This window comes from Corvus kubaryi, unplaced genomic scaffold (assembly GCF_017639235.1).
Source record: "Corvus kubaryi isolate FWS band 111438036 unplaced genomic scaffold, C.kubaryi_AGA036_p1.0 65366, whole genome shotgun sequence".
In the NCBI taxonomy this organism is placed as follows: domain Eukaryota; kingdom Metazoa; phylum Chordata; class Aves; order Passeriformes; family Corvidae; genus Corvus; species Corvus kubaryi.
The window spans coordinates 102863-115611 of NW_024581947.1; the positions used below are offsets into that span (position 1 = coordinate 102863).

The 12749-nt window shown below is 40.4% G+C and overlaps 1 protein-coding gene across 2 annotated transcripts in view; it reads left to right on the forward strand.

The window, feature by feature from the left end:
- The first annotated feature begins 968 nt into the window (after window positions 1-968).
- Window positions 969-12749, forward strand: part of LOC121673364 (integrin beta-like protein 1) — a 134413-nt gene continuing 122632 nt past the window's right edge. Inside the window, exons 1-2 of one of the 2 annotated variants that reach the window (XM_042046621.1) lie at window positions 969-1199; window positions 2477-2688. In XM_042046621.1, the coding sequence (XP_041902555.1) occupies window positions 1126-1199; window positions 2477-2688 (286 nt within the window). In that variant the 5' untranslated portion in view covers window positions 969-1125. Of the gene's footprint in view, window positions 1200-1758; window positions 1842-2476; window positions 2689-12749 lie in introns of those variants that run through there. The other variant, XM_042046622.1, reaches the window with a different exon arrangement.

Here is a 12749-nt window from a genome sequence, read left to right on the forward strand (position 1 = left end):
AAATGTAAGACACCCACTTAAACTCATAGGAAAGGCAGCCTCTGAGTCGGAGAATTTTAACTAAATCTTAAAATGTTTTCTGGAACAGTATAATCTGTGGTATATTAGATATTTAATATGAAATTAAAACAAGAGTTGTTCATTCTGAGAAAGCTGCTGGGCTTTAATCTCCAATACTCGCTTCAGAACCAGTGAAAGCTTCTGTCAGCTGCCTGCTTTAAAAACGTGTATGTGTGTGTGTAGAGTAGAACACCTATAAGTTACCATCTTCTGTGGTCAGTTTGTTTCTTTAAGAGCCTTCCATCCCAGGGAGGTATCAGGCAATCAGCAATTTCCCAGGACAGCCAGAGGGATTGAAAACTTTTCCACAGCATAAAGAACTGCACGTGGCCATATCTGCCAAAGCTGATTCATTTGGAGAGACTATCCTTCCTTTTAGCTTAAAGGAATACAAAAAATCTCCCACTGCTGCGATGAAGTATTGGACTGTGTTTTAATAAGGCGTTAGGAAATGGCAAACTAATAATACTTTGAATGTGTGGTCACTCATGCTGGTGTAGGTTGGCAGCCTGCAGTGTCGCACGGTGCAGTGACGTGAGCAGGTGACCTCAGGGGAAGGAGGGAAGGGATGGACCTGGGAAGGCAGGCGCCGCCAGGGAGGTGCTCCAGCAGTCAGGCAGGGATGCTGCAGCTGGGGAGCGCTGGTCCTGTCTCCTCGGAGGTACAAGTTTCACAGATTATCCCAAGCAGCCATCTGTCAAAGGACAGGGGGATACACATGCCTCAAATATTTACGGTGCCTGTACTTTGAGAATGAGACAGTTCGTTCACATCTGTGAACGGGCCACTTTTAAAACATCAAAATAAACCATCTGGCTGCGCAACTGTTTCTAATTACTTCCCTGCCTAGACTGTAAACTTTGGGGTTTGGCACCGGCCTCCTTCCCAGAGTGCTGCCCAAATCCCGCTCCCAGGCAGCTAATCAGAGCCACTGCAGCACGGGGGGAGAGCGCTGGAGCCGGGCTTGTCCAGCTCGCAGCTCTCCGCGTGCCTGGCGGGTCTGTCCGGCTGTCTGTGCGCCCGTCTGCAGGAGCGCTCCAGCTGCGGCTCAGCACAGCTCGCACCATGTTCGCACGGGGGCTGCTGGGGCTGCTGCTGCTGCTGGGCCCCGCGCTGCCGGCCGGGCCCCCGGCCCTGCGGTAAGTGTGGCTCTCAAGTCTCACGGGGGGTTGCGACTGATTGTGAGGTGCCAGGAGCGTGGAAGCTGCGGTTGTGGAGGGACCAGTGGAGCAGTTTGTTGGCTCTTCCTCTGCCTGCTTAAAAGTGACAGTGAGGGAAGCGCTCTGGGTCATTGGGAACTTCAACAGGTAGGTGCCTGTGCAGACTGCAGAGTTATTTGCAACGATGTATTTGATGCCCAAGATGTACACTTTGAAAGCAGTGAAGGGGGAAGAGCTGGATAGTGATGACTCTTTCCACCCAAACCTCTAAATTCTGCTCCCTGAGTGGAACAGGCACCTAACCACAGAACCCTGCTTATTGCCGCACTTCGGTGCATTGGCACAGCAAGGCACACTGCCCTTCGCTCTCCACCTCCACCAGCCAGCACACACCGGCTCCTAGAGCCAGCAGCTCCTTTGCTCCAGAGCCTTGCAAAATCTATCTGAGAAGGGCACGTTCTACTCATCTGCATCTTTAGTATTCCTTAGTGTTGTGAAGACCTATTTTTGGCCTGAGCAGTCCTTGTTCTTTTTTCCTATTATTCAGCTCCTGATGAGGCAAAGTGTGATTTTTCCTGAGTATGTCCTGAAAGTCCTGATCTCCACGTGCTCCAGTGCATGGTACAATTGCATGGCAGAACTGCAAATCTACAGATCTAGCATTAGATTCTGCTGGCTTTACTAAAACCACAGCCACAAACTACACTGTTGCATGGAAAGCTGTGGTTACTTTGGTTTCCTTTTCCATTGAAAGCATGGATCATATATGTCTGACAACCAGAAGGATTACTTTGGAAAGCATATTTTATTAGAATCAACCATAAGTTTGCTTTATGATATATATTCCTGTTATGCTACCCAGATGTTTGGATGTATGTGGTGTCTCTAAGCTTTTTGAATTAATTAAGATCAAAATGTTTCATGATAGATAATCAAACTATACGTGTCTATGCATATATACCAGATATGCCTGATGAGAAAGTAGATGAGCCCAAAGTAGTTAAAAAGGTAAGTAAAATAAAGTATAAGCATTCCTGCAGGTAGCAATGAGATTTCTGACGAAAACGAAGAAAATTGGGTGATTTGAGGCAAGTATTAATTTGCAACCATAACTGAAGAGGTGGTAAGAACAATATTCTGGGTATTGGCTGAAGCCAGTGGAAGGAGGGTGGTTTCCCATGAGCTAAGCTCTCATGGGCTCTGAGCTGCAGCCCCTGGCTTTGACCGCAGGTTATTCTGTTTGCTGTCCCCCACAGGAATAGTTTGGGTATTCCTGCTTCCTGCCGGCTGTCCCAGGCTGAGTCGGAGCTCAGGTGCCACGTCCCAGGGGGGAAGCTGTGCAATGACAGAGGCAGATGTGAGTGTGGAGTCTGCATCTGCCAAGTGACTGAGTCTGGCAAATACTACGGCCCGCTCTGCGAGTGCCACGACTGGGTGTGTGAGACCTACGATGGGAAGATCTGCGCAGGTGAGGAAGCCCCGATGATGACAGAATCTTAGAAAATTAGGAGTGTATGTTAAAAGCAGAATTATGTTTGGAACACAGCACACTGATACAGTAGAGGTGATTATATGTGGGTCCCTGAACCATGACTCTAAAGGGAATTGTGGGCACATCCAAAGATTTTTCCAGATTAAAAGATACGTGTTACAGGTACTGTGTCTGACATAAAATGGGACTTAGCCTAGAGCAAGATTCCTCTGCATCAGGGGAAAAAGCAGAAGTTTCTTTGGGTTGGAGGCTCTGCAAACTGTGTTTTAAATCTAACACAGGATGCAATATTGCTCACATTTGTAAAATTTTTTTTTTCATTTGAACTGCTTGCCTAATAATGGTTTATGGTATCTACCCACACTTTATCTCCAAACAATCAATTTTGAGGGCATATAAATATGAAAACTCTGTTTTTGTCTAAGTAATGATGATGCTTTCCAAATAAAGACTTAAACCGATGTAACTGTATTGTGGTTTCAGGGGTTTCCTGACAGACACTGTATTCTTTAATAACATACATTTCTGGGACAGAATTTAGTCCCTGCCAGTTGTTGGAACATGTTGCTTGGTTTACATCTAAACATTATCACTCTTTCATCTTTCCAGCTGTCTTTACTTAAGTTTCTGGGTTATTTCGGTCAGATTTTCATCTTTTTTTTTTTTTTTTTTTTTTTTTAAGCAGCTTAGAATAGGATTTTAGAAAAAAGCAGGGAGAAGAAATACCATCACATTCCTAAAGGGATTCAGCCTGGAGCTTGATGAAAGGGGCCAGAAGGGTACTTCATTTCTAGTATCCCTGCTTCAACAGCTTTACCAGATTCACAGAAACGTGTCATCTTTTCAGGCCAAAACCTGCAATTAGGTCAATGGGAATGTTACAGGAATTCTTCTAGTAAGAGGACAATACAAATGCATTCCAGCAGTTGGTTTGGCAAATTATGTAGGAAAAAAGAGCAAACTTAGTTTAGCAACAATTTATCCAGGAAGTCCAGTAATAACATGAGAAGATCAAAAATGGGATTATGAGAAAACGATTTATATTTGGCACCTATGACTTTGGAGTTCTGTAGAGAAACTGATTTATAGACTCTGCAGTTAGCAGTGTTAAATCCCCCTACATAAGAAATATCATAGCATTTCAGTGCTTTCCTACGCCAAACATGAATTTTTTGATTGGTAGTGTGATTTGAAAGTGCTTGCTGTTGTTGCTGGGTTAATTGCATAAAGGGAAACTGAAAGCTCCTTCAGTTTTAATATTCTGCTGTAAATTCCACCATCATGTTCCTGTTAATGTTATGAACAGTGGCTGCAAGTTTTTTCAGTGCTTTGGTGGTAAAGGGTGCTGACAGAATAAACAGAGCCAAGAGATCTCTTAACAATATTTAGCTTTTGGGTAGCACTTCATGGAGCAGTTCAAAGATGTGAATGCTAAGTGATTAAATGTATTTTAAAAACCAATTTTCTGTACTTGTCACTTTGTCACTCCTAGCTGGAGTATTGAAGCTGCTTTACCACTGAGATGTGAAATAATTTGAATTCTCTCTTCTGGGGAAAAAAAAAAAAAAAGGTAGTAAAAAATTCAGTACAAAATCCTGGGGAGGGAAATAACTGTGAAGGGTGCAGGAGTTTTGCTTGCTTTGTTTGGGTTTTTCGACAGTAGTGCTGAAAGTCCAGCTGACTTTGTTGCAGTCCAGGGCTGCCCAGCACTGCAGGAGAGCAGCCCCTGGTAACTCTTTTGGGGCTGGGATCCAGGTGGTGAAACACTTCCTTTCAGGCTGTGCTTGTTGCCCTCTTCATTTTTCCCGTATTCATGTTTTTAGTCACTGAAATTGTGTGTATAAGGGAGGAAAGGAGCGTAGAAAAGAAGGTCAGATCTAGGATAACTGGACCTTATGTTGTATGAGTAATATTTTCCCCTACCCAACTATTCAGTGAACTGCATCCACTGATGTTTCTTAACATTATTACATCAGCAGGCTGATTTCCAGTGTGTGTGACATATTTCCCTTTCTTTGCATTTTTGGGCCCATTTTTTCACTAATGATGAAATTGTGTTTCCTCTAAGTGAATAGTCAAAATATCTTACTGCAGTTATAGTTCTGTTTCTTGCTTTGTTTTTCATGTTTGTATTTTGACATTTGCTGTCCCGTTTCATTGCGGATCTCTCCTGATACAATAACTGTAACTGCTGACTGGTACCACATGGAGAACTTCTAAAAACACTTTCAAGTGGTATTTGAGGGTAATGCTGTTTAAAACAAGCTAGTTTTCAAGCTGCCAGAGTGATTCCTTCTTCAAGTGACCAATGATGTTCATATTCAGAGATGGACAGGCAGAGTTGTTTGGGTCACAAATGCCAAAGATAGCTGTGTTTCCCTGCCAGTCAGTTCAGACATACCTCCACTTCCCTTGCCTGTCCCAAGCTAAACAAAAGATTTAGTTGTTCAATATGCAGCTCATTATCTTAAAGGCACTTTCTGTGTCAGATCCACTTTCTGGACCAGTTGTTGAACAATCATATTCTGGGGAGAGACGGCCTGAAGGTAAAGAAAACGTCAGATGTCTATCTGATTGATTTGCTTTTTCTGATAAGCCTTGTATAAAAATGGGAAAGAGTTTATGCCGTGAGTAATAAAGAAGAGCAGATGTAAATGTTTCTGTCCTTTTACTTTCCCTTGACAGTTCTTTGCTGTATTTCCCTCCCATTATGTTTCCAGGTGCTTTAGAGGGAGTTCCAATAATTTTTTTGCCTTTTATCCCACTGGGATTGATAAAGTAAGAGGTGATCCCTAATGGAGTCAGAAACAAAGAAGAGAGAAACCAAGTACTGTGGTCTGAATCACTGAGTCTCCTGTCCTCCTCAGCGGCCTTTTTATCTGCCTGATGTATCACGGGGTGTAGAGGAAATCGAGTAGAAACTGTCATTCTCTTTGCAATGTCATCTTTATCTTTTTGTTGCTGATCTTCAAGGAGATGAGCTGAGAGGAGGAAGACTGAATCCAAACCAACCACATCCCCAAAGGATTTATGCTTCATTCAGAGCAGACAATATATTTGTTGCTGTTTATTTGCAGGTAGTAGTTCTGACCTCAGACAGTTGCATATTGCCTCAGGCTTTCTTAGCATAAGTAGAGCCCATGTTGTGTGCAAGGGAAAGTGGAATACAGAACTAATTTCTGTCACATCACTGCTTGATACCTATTTCTCTGTGGGGTTTTTTGCAGTATGGTGGAAAATCAATTTTAGTGAATTTTCTTTTTGTTTTGTTTTGGTTTGGTTTGGTTTGGTTTGGGTTTTTTGGGGGTTTTTTTTGGTGGTTTTTTTTTCTTGGTTTGTTTGGTTTGTTTGTTTGGTTTTTGTTGTTGTTTGGTTGGAGTTTTTTTTGTTTGGGGTTTTTTGGGGGTTTTTATTGGTTTTTTTTTTTGTTTGTATGGTTTTTTTTGGGTTTGGGTTTCTTTGTTTGTTTGGTTTGGTTTTTTTGTTTAATCTTTTTTACTGCATCTGTGGTTAATGAAAATAGAAAAATTAAACTAAGCATAGACTTCCTTGGCCAACTGAAGTGGGAACACTTTACATGTTCTTAGAGAATGGACCACGGGAACTGCCAGCTGGGACATGTGACAGGATGATTGCACTGCTTGTAGTTGGTGAGATCAAAAGACAGATAAAATTTGATGACGACATAGACAGCAACATATGAAGAAGGTTTGTCTTTGCTCAGAACTATATATTCATTATCTTTGGTTATTTTTGGTTATTAAGATTTTATAATTCATTTTTCTTGCAAACTGAAATACCTTTTACATCTACTGAAAAATGGTGGCACAGTGTGATTTTCCATAAGCAGTTGCTGTGGAACTTTAATTGCTGCTTTTCAGGCCAGTGAAAGATTTTTCTGTTTCTTTCTCCAAAGCTGTGGTTGCTGTGGGTGCTGTACCTATTTTAAGACTAGTTCAACAATATAATGTCAGTGTTAGTTGTAGGTTTTCACAGCCAGAAGTGTTATCATACACAACATGAAGGGCAAAAGGATATAAGTGCCATTATTTTCCAATCTGTAAGGTTTTAAACTATGCAGAGAACACAAGTGAAAAATTAAAGTGACAAGGAGTAGATGTAGAAAGAACAAGATAAATCCAAATTAAAGTATTGATGTAATACTGTGTATCCAATTGAGTTTATTGGATGTATGGTCCTATATACCAGTTTGAGAGAGTTAGGAATTTGAAATGGAATTTGGAGGACATTTTGAGCTGTGCTCTTTCCACAGAAGCTGAATAGTGTCTTTAGGCAGAGCTGTCGAAGTTGGAAAGGCTCTAACAACTGTGCTTTTGTATTCATACTGAAGGGAGGTCTGACATGCTGATTGTTCATTGAGCAGCATTTCTTGCTAAAAGTGTGAAGGAAAGTCAGCCTGTGACCTGCATTGATTGCCATTTGATCCAAAGTGAAATTCAAAGCCCTGGATTTTGAGAACAGATGTAAGTCTCTTCTCTGTCAGAGGCCATGTTTGTGAAGATTCAGCTGTGGCACATGTGTCCATTGGAGACAGAGCCTCCTAAAAAGCCCACGTTAAAAATAGGGCAGGAGGCTACTGATGAAAATGGAGGTGGCAGTTCTGCTGTGACCTAGTTTGCTTTAGTCCAGATTTCAGAACTTGGCATTTTGTGACATTTCCTCCTGGAGCAGGGGTGTGTAGGTGTGATAATAGCATCCATATTCACCTCAAGACAGGTTCCTCAGGTTCTAGTAGAAGTGAAATCGTGATAGCATAGACCTCATTGCAGGTTCATTGCCTTTCTAAGTGCTCGACGTGCTGGCAGACTTAAAAAGCACAAGCTAAAGCCTATATTATTCTCAGCTTTATGCTGTTGGTATCTGATCTAGGTAAAATCAAGCAGCCTTTGATACATTGACAGTTGCTGTACACACACAATTTTTCCAAATGCAGTGTATGTGTTCATAGCAGTGGTGAGTGAGGCAGGAGGAAGCTTAGACACAAAAACTGCAGGGGAGATTAATGGAAAGGAAGCATTTTAAAAGTAATTTATTAAGTGTTATGTCCCTTAGCTGCTTAGCCCTCATTTTGAGCACCTTTATCTATAGATACTACTGACCGGAAATAGGTGCTAGTTTAAAAAGTAAAAATTAGTTTGCTGGGCATATGGAAGGTAAAGGCTTTGAAAGCACCTATCAGAGCTGGAATGTCATCCCTCAGGCTGTCACCAACAGCAAAACAAGGTGGGGAGAAGCATCTCCTTCACCTTTTGTCTTTCTGTAGTCTGGGGTGACAAGCTTATCCATTGCAGAGGAAAAACAAACCTTTGTGTGAGTTTTGTCAAAGCAAGTAAGTGTCCTGAAGTGTGTTTGAATTTTTATGCTTTTTACAGTCTGATAATAAACTGAAGTATATTTTTATTTATTTGAAAGAATGCTCTTTATGAAAAAATAGCGTACACAGACTATCCTTCTATTAATATTTGTGTTTCAGTATCATTTTTATTAAAAAGATATGGTGAATAGAAAGTAGATGGTGTATTTAATGTTACAGAAGTGTTTATTAATGATTTTACCTGCTTCATCGGTGGATAGGTTTCAGTATGTGCTCTTTTGACAGCCTTTTTTGGACAAACTGACTGGCTTGGTATAATTTTCTATGCTTATTAAAAGTTTTATTGCTGATAGCTGGTTCTGTAAAGGACTTCAAACAATCATCACTTATGGCACTGGACTGTAGACCTTTCAGTGTTAGTGTTCCCAAGTAATTTGTCTTGACAAACAACATTTCACTGATTAAAAAAGTTCCCATGAGCTTTTGTGGGAGGAAAGGACGTGTTGCTAGTGATGTCCAGGAAAAAGGGCAATTTGTGCCTAAAAGGTACTGGAGTTTGAATTTGGCCATGCAAAGAAGGACCCCATAATATATATGGGGTACCAGAACTTATCAGTGTTTTAACTGGAGGGTGTGGTGGTCGAGGACATGTTATGGTGCATTTATGGTGCACCACAGCTGTATTGCTGGATTCAAATTTCCTTTGGAGGTGGAAGAACTATGAAGGAAAAAACCGTGTTCTTCTTTTAAATGCTATTTTAAAAGGTTATTTAAAAGCTTCATTTCTTAGTCATGGAGGGAGTAATTTTTGCAGACGGGGGTTTGTGTACTTTTGGTACATAGGGAGTGGGCTGGAACACCAGCTTGAACAGTTCCATGACCATACTCTTATATGTAGAAGAATAAAGATTCAAGAGAGTTTAACTGGAGTTGCACCTGTCCCCTTTCTTGAAAGAGCTGCTTTGCCCTTCTGTGTGTCCACCTGACTGGCATCAGTGATATAATATTGGACACCTTCTTGTCAGTGACCTAAAGAGTCTCAGTCAGAGTTTTTGGAGGCATATCTGGGGCATTTTAATGGGGAAGGGCACTGGGAGTGCCAGCTCTGACACTGTCAGGCATGAGCTGCGTACTAACTTAGTGATTTGGGAAATGTCACAGCCGAATGCTGTTGCCTTGGCAGCTCCATGCAGCAGCAGATGTTCTAACTGGAGCACCTGGTCACAGTGTTTTGTTCCTGGGGACAATTCTGGGGTGGGGAGATTTGTGAGTGGGCTGGGGGAGAATCCTCCCATGCCCCAAACAGACTGCCAAAGTCTACCTTTCTCAGGCATGCTTTTTCCAGTTGTCTGCCTCCAGCAGGTCCTGTTCAGTCTTTTAAACCAAGTGGTGTCTGTCATTTTAAATATTGGGGATGTTAGCTTTTATGATCCACAGTTAGAGGCTACTGAATGTAAAAATAGCTCATTTAAGTATTTTTCCTGTTTTGCATATAATTTCCTGTTTAATTAAAAGGATGTATTAAAGTTATTTAAATCTTGAAGCTGTGTGGTTGACAGCTAAGAAATGCTAAATCTGACTGTCTACCTTTGTTGAAGAGTCCTGTGCATTTGCACTATTATGCATCTTTTGATTTTGTATTCATTGTGGTTTTCTCCAGTGAACTTATGCAGCAATGACAAGAGGAAAATGGTTGCTTCCTAGTATTTGAAATGGTTTAGTTCACGAACTTGGTAACACATTTAAAGCAAGATAAAATGTTAATCATTTACCTTAGTCCATTCATTTGCCTGAAATGTGGGGAAGACATGTGGCAAACAGTTTGGTAACACAGCAGTGTCAGGTAACACAGGTTTCTTGGCACCTCATTTCCTTACTCCAAGTGTTTTAAGCAATATTTTGCAGAAAGTAACTGGATACTTGTGAAATGGAATGGTACAACCTCATTAAATCTCAGGAGTCAAAAGCCCCTCTTCTTCAGAAAACCCTGTTCCTCTTGACTTCCTGAAACATCCAGACTAATTTCTTGTCTATCCTTACCCCTTTGTAAATTACTGGATACAAGCAGAGCTGGTATATAATTTGAATGGCTTTTCAGCAGAAGAAGATACAGGTGTTTTTTAAGAGATGAATAATGAATGGTATTCTGTGAACAAGTGCTAAACTTACATAATCCAAACCATTTATATGTCTGTATCTCCTGTGAGTATGTAGTTCCTGCCCTCCAGAAATGCAAGAGCCACTTCAGGTGTGGGAAACATGCCTGATATATGGCACTGAACTGTGATGGTCACAGCATCCAGTTCTCATATCCACCTTTCTTTGCAGTTCTTGCAACAAATTACTAGAAGGTATGCATTTTTCTTCTGACATTGAAGAGAGGGGAAGTTGAGGTCAGAGATCAAAAATATACCTTCGGATCATCAAAGGCTGATAGTGAGACTCAGAAGAGAACCCAAGGATCTGAGTTCTTCCTAGGGACTCTTAAACCACCAAGTCCCTATGAGTTGTAAGAATAAAATGTGTAAGTATTAAAACTATCACTTAGGCTGTGTCAAAACACATATTATGTTTCATGTTTAGATCCTAAAAATACTATTTCCTACAAAAAGTAGTCCTATATTCCTTTTCCTAAGAACAACCTGTGCATTACATATGCAAAAATTGTTGATTTCTATGTGTATTATTTGAGTGAGAGCAAGTTGGTTTTATGGAAACACCAGTGTGTTTCCAGCTTAAAAGTGTTCCACATATAAATAGGGAGGTGAATTTGTAGCAAGTCAATCCCATAGAGAACTGTAGGTGCAGTGACATGCCTGGTAGATTGTTCCAGAGAACAGTCTTCAAAAGAGTGGTTTGTAATGATTTGTAAGGATTCAAAGCCGTGCTTTGAAGGATTACTGGAGAAGTTCAGACCTCTCACTTCAGGAACAGGAAAGAACTGAAATGGAGGAGGACAACCAATTTCATCTCATGACCTGCAGAAGGTCCAAATCATGCTGAATGGTGGTGATGCCATGACAAAATGTCATATAAGAACATATTGCACTGTAGTTTTCCTGAATGCTTTTGCAGAATTGTGCCTTTTAATCACTGTGAACTTTACATGAAAAGAACACTTATGCTGTCTTGTGGAACATACCACACTTTTACCCTAATGGTCTTGATTGACTCAGTGCTTTCTCAAACAATTTTTAAACTGGAAAGTATAGTGGCAGTGAATAAATTGTACATCTGTAGTCTGACTTGCAGAGGTAAGGCTGAGACCTTCTGTTACAGAATCATAGAAGTGAGTATTACAAATTTATTTAGGGTTTTTCTGTGCCTTTGTAGTCAGGTAAATTCTGTGGGAACCAGGTAACCAGTAAGAAATACATTTAAAATCAAAAAATGGTCTTGAAGCACTTAAGTATTGTTGTTGCACTGGTACTTCTACTGGCTGTCTTTTGATATAATTTTGTTTCATTCTCACTTCTGTTTCAAGCCACAGCCAATCCTCATCAGAGACATAGCAAGTATAATGAAGCACAACTCCCAGACTGTGCTTAGGAAGAGATCAAGGTGCCAGCTATCACTGCCCACCACCTACATCCAGTTTCTCTGGATGGGAATGGAGAATGTAGGAGCTATTGCAGTTGGGTACAACTACTCTCCATTTATGTGAGTTTGCCTGCAGCTGGTGTTTTTGGAAATCCTTTTGTCCACCAACCCCAGATACAGTGAACTTCTCTTTCTAGAACATACTAGTTTCTCATTCACAGGGCTTTAGGGCATCATCCTACAGTGAGAAGTACTGGAACATTTCTTACTGCCTTTTTTTCGCCCAAGGCTGTCTAATTAATTGAAGCATAGCAGAGAAATGTTATAGCATATCATTGGCATTGGTAATAAACAGAGAGAATTAAATGTGGCATAGATTTTTGTATCACAATAAAAAGTAATTGTCTCTTCAAGATTTATAATGTTTAACTTCCTACAAACTTTGTGTATGTGATACAGAAATACAAAAAAAAATTGATTGGAGATGGGATTGGCAAAATTACCAAACTCCAGTCATGTACTTTGTTAGATTTAGGAGTGGATCCTGCCACCCATCTCTACTTTTCAGCTTAAAAATATGTTTTAATAAAAGCAGATTGTGTGGCTTTTTTTTTTTTTTTTTTCCCCAAAGCTAAAGAGAAGCCAATGTTTTCTGCTGACAGAAGTCCACTGAAATCAATAAAGTTATGCCAACAGAGAATTGGTCTCACAGCAATTCTGGCCCTTGTTTGGCCAAAATGTCTGGGTAATAGCAAACGAAATTACAACAGCAAAATGTAAATCCTGTCATTTACCTGAAGTGGTAATGGTAAAACAATAATAACAATAATGTCATCTCCAAAGTTTTGAATGCTTTTAAGCTTGAGAACATTTTACATGATTTTCTGTTTTGTTTTTCTTCTGTGTATTGTGCTACTTTAAATAGTTATGTGTTAGTTAGTGGTAATTTGACTGGACATTTACCAAAATAATTTTTTCCTACAGTGTCAGAGTTGGATTTAGCAGGAATGAGAGTTCTGTGTGAAAATACTCTGATAAATGAAAACCAGTCTTTCAAAGATTTAGACTCAGTTGTATAAATGAAGGAATTGTTTACGCTGAGAGAACTATCCCAAGTTTTATTAAATGGTCTGCTGGTTTGGAAAGGCACAGTAAAATTAAG